The following is a 3,557-nucleotide window of genomic DNA, read 5'->3' on the forward strand; positions in this document are numbered from 1 at the left end:
AAGGCAGCGAGGCCTCAAGGGCTCCTCGCTATCACTTGCACCGGCCCTAAAGAAGCTGCCGATCTAACTTCGGGACAGGACCCGATTTAGGGGTCTCGATTGCTCCGGATACGGTTTTTGAAGAACTAACGCCTAACGTCTAAGGTAAACTCCGTTCGAGCAGTGAGGTAAATAGAACGAAAAGATAGAGAGGAGAAAAACCCTTTTATTTTCATTACTAAAAAATATATATTTACAAGGGGCGTCTTTACAAGACTCACTCCCCGGGGGGTACATACATAGAAAAGGGGGACAAAAGCAACACAAGGCCTACTTCTCATCACCACTGTCCCCCCCAACCATCTCCGGGATCCTCGTTTGGAACAATCAAAAGCGCCAACTTTCTCTCTAGCTCTCGGGCCTCCTCATTTCCAACTAACAGATCAATGCCCCCAGCCTCGATCTCCTCCAATGTTTTTCTCCTCGCCTCAGCCCTGGCTTGTTTGATGGCCCGAGTCAATTTTTGCTTAGCCTTTGTCGATGCGTCACGGTCCGTTTGATGCACTGTGGCTATGTCCTTCAGGTAAGTGGCTACATTTCTTTCGATCTTGGACTTGGCCGCAGCCAGCTCAGCTATCTCCTTTCGAGCATCTTTGAGAAGATCATGGGTTGACACTAACTCCAAGATCACTGCATCGTTTTGTCTGCTCAACCCAAGGATCTCCACATCCAGTCACCCAATCTGCGATCTATTTTGCTCGACCTACAAAAAGAAAAGCAAACCAGTCAGTGTCAAATTATGGGAACAAGGGAAAAACTCATGCATAACAGAATACCTGCTCGACAAGGGCAGCTTTTTCTCGGAGTGCTCCCTCCAAAGTAGCTCGGAGCTCGCCTGACTCTTTCTCCTTCTGGACAGAATGAGCCTCTGACTCTCGCAGTCTCGAGGACAGCTTCTCGAGCTCCTTCTCTCGACACGAAAGCTCCTCGTTAAGCCTGAAGAGGGCGTGATCGTACATCTCCTTGCACTACAGCAAAACAGAAGAGTTAGAAGAATGAAGAAAGTTGCCCCAGGTTAAAAGAAATATACTTAAAGTAGCTATCACCTATTGCATTAACCTCTCGGCCGCCTTGACGGAGCCGGGAGCATCAAGATCGATGTTCCCACTAACATCGTCAAAAATATAGCCAAACGTGCCTCCCCCTTGAGAGGACCCCCGGTTTTGTCGGCGTTCGTACCTTGAGCATACCTTAGCTTCCCTGACAAAAAATGGGAACCAAAAATGAAATCACCCATGTCTCCAATGTCCCCAAAGTGCAGTTCCTGCTCCTGAAAAGCTCCAGGTTCCGACCCTTCAGGGCCAGCGGCAACGGTCCCCCAACGGGAACTGCACCGAACCCAGTCATGGGATCTAAGGCCACACTGACGCCCTTCTCGATTACCTCCGGTCTATGGGCCGGCCTGATTCAACCGTCCCCGATTCGGCAGCTTCCAGTCGGGGTACCTGCGGGGCTTTTGCGTCCTTCTTCGGCCTCTCCTCCAAGTGGTACCTGCTCTTATCACCATTTTCATCATCAGTACCGAGGCTTGCCTCGGAAGCATAAGCCGAGGTCCCAATGGCGGTTTTAGGCCTGTGCGGCTTAGGTCTCTTCGCCACAGAAGGGTCGACGGCCTTCTTGCCTTTCCTTTTATTTCCCTCGGCAGGCTCCGAAACCTCCGTCACGCCTCTAGAGGGTGGTTTCATCAGCATATTCTCGCTGAGGCCTGCACGAGCACAACGTCCACAACTTTTCAGCACAAGAAGGTACAAGAAAAAGCATAAGGTTGAGACGTAGGCGGCGAGAGAAACTTTACCATGATTCTTGGCCACCCACCGTGTCTTGGTCAGATCGGTCCAAGACCGGGTAAGATACAAAATTTTTTTCCAACCGCTCAATCCACCCCGGCAGATCCGAGACTGCTTCAGGATACCAAGCGAAAGCTTTAGAAAACAAAAAGAGGTTATCTTTTTGTAAAGAAGGAAAGAAGATCTTAAAACATTTCTGAAGGAAAAAATACTCATGCTGCATGTTCCACTTCTCCAGGAAAGGCTTCCTCTCAGCTGGAATGATGTTCGAGGTTTTAACCCAGACGAACCTATTCATCTATCCCCGATCTTTCTCCTCGTTGGTGCTTGAGAAAAATGATTTCTTGGATCGATGACGAAGCCTAATCAAGCCTCGATAGAACCGGGGGCTGTACATCCTGATCAAATGATTCAGGGTAAAGGTCTCGCCCTCAACCTTATCAATGAAATAGCGGAGCATCAAGACTATCCTCCAAAAAGAGAGATAGATTTGACCGAGCGTCACCTGATATTTGTCTCAAAAGTCGAGGATAACCGGATCTATCCCCGGGGGAGGGGACCTAGAAGGCTCAACCACACTCAAAGTAAAAGGATAGGTATATACGTGGAGGAAAACTTCTTTGTGATATGTTATGTTCTCATCAGGACTAGGAATTTCCCCCTCTACCGCCTTTTTCCATCGACAGTCCTTTTTTACCATCCCCGCATCGGTCATGATGCTGACATACCGGGACACGTGTTCACATAGGCCTGGTGTAGCATGGGGTGTATCAATTGTATAATCTTTCTACATGTCAAGATCGGGAGGAGTACTTTGTCCCAAAGTGGGTATCACCTTTGCTTTCTCCTTAGACGACCAAGATGAAGAGGCGACTTCGTTCTGCTGAGGAACCGTCCTAGAAGTTCTATCCATTGCGACAGTGAGATTTTCTCTAAGATAGTGAAAAGGAAGAATGTAGAAGGAGATGGGTCTGGATTCACGAATTTGAAGATGTTGGGAAAATAAGGATTATCAAAAGGTTGATGTATTTAAAGGAACCACATGGGCAGCGGAAGGGACGAGCCAATAGCGATTTGTGAATCTCTTGATAGTCGCGTTTGACGGCGATACTTGCGCAGTTTTTTGGGACATGGCATTTAATGCACTGATAGGCTGACGTCACGATAATAATATCCTCGGAACGGAGGTTCAAAATCATTTCTGTCACGACCCAAACCGATAAGCCGCGACGGGCACCAGCTACCTTACTCAATCGAGTTCCAACGTGACGTTTCTTTCTTATTACATCATCATATACACATGATATACGGGCCTAATAGGCCAACATGATCATTTATAAACTCAAAACATAGGCCGACAAGGCCATACAATCTTTCACGTACACGACATATGTCTACAAGCCTCTAAGAGTACATAAATATCATAAAGGTCGGGACAGAGTCCCGCCATACCAAACAATAGACGTCTAAATCATACTAACCAAACAAACAACTCCGAAGCAAATTGAGCGCACCAACATCTTCCGCTGAGCTGATAGCCTACTTGGAGGGCTCTCGACCTATCTATTAGGACCAGCGGGCATGAAACGCAGTGTCCCCAGGTAAAAGGGACGTCAATATGAAAAATGTACCGAGTATGTAAGGCACATAAATAAGTACATAATAGATATGGAAGAAATATAGAGCAATTAACTTAACCTGTAAGTTTGGATAACTTTGTAAATCATGAAA

General features: G+C 47.2%; 1 protein-coding gene across 1 annotated transcript; it reads right to left on the minus strand.

Moving 5' to 3' along the window:
* Positions 1 to 319: 319 nt before the first annotated feature.
* Positions 320 to 2,739, minus strand: LOC138889689 (uncharacterized). The gene is made up of 6 exons (XM_070173024.1): positions 2,640 to 2,739; positions 1,423 to 1,744; positions 1,230 to 1,239; positions 816 to 1,007; positions 717 to 742; positions 320 to 683 (listed from the first exon to the last, which is right to left on the minus strand). The coding sequence occupies exons 1-6, from the start codon at positions 2,737 to 2,739 to the stop codon at positions 320 to 322; spliced, it is 1,014 nt and encodes a 337-aa protein (XP_070029125.1).
* Positions 2,740 to 3,557: the final 818 nt, after the last annotated feature.

Source organism: Nicotiana sylvestris, chromosome 4 (genome assembly GCF_000393655.2).
Source record: "Nicotiana sylvestris chromosome 4, ASM39365v2, whole genome shotgun sequence".
NCBI classification, from domain to species: domain Eukaryota; kingdom Viridiplantae; phylum Streptophyta; class Magnoliopsida; order Solanales; family Solanaceae; genus Nicotiana; species Nicotiana sylvestris.

Excerpts from the sequence above, each read along its gene's own strand:
- LOC138889689 (XM_070173024.1), bottom strand. The coding sequence starts at position 2,739 with ATGGATAGAACTTCTAGGACGGTTCCTCAGCAGAACGAAGTCGCCTCT. Across the intron at positions 1,745-2,639 it reads GATACCCACTTTGGGACAAA|GCCTCAGCGAGAATATGCTG; the intron begins GTACTCCTCCCG and ends GTGCTCGTGCAG. Across the intron at positions 743-815 it reads AAGCTGCCCTTGTCGAGCAG|GTCGAGCAAAATAGATCGCA; the intron begins GTATTCTGTTAT and ends TTCTTTTTGTAG.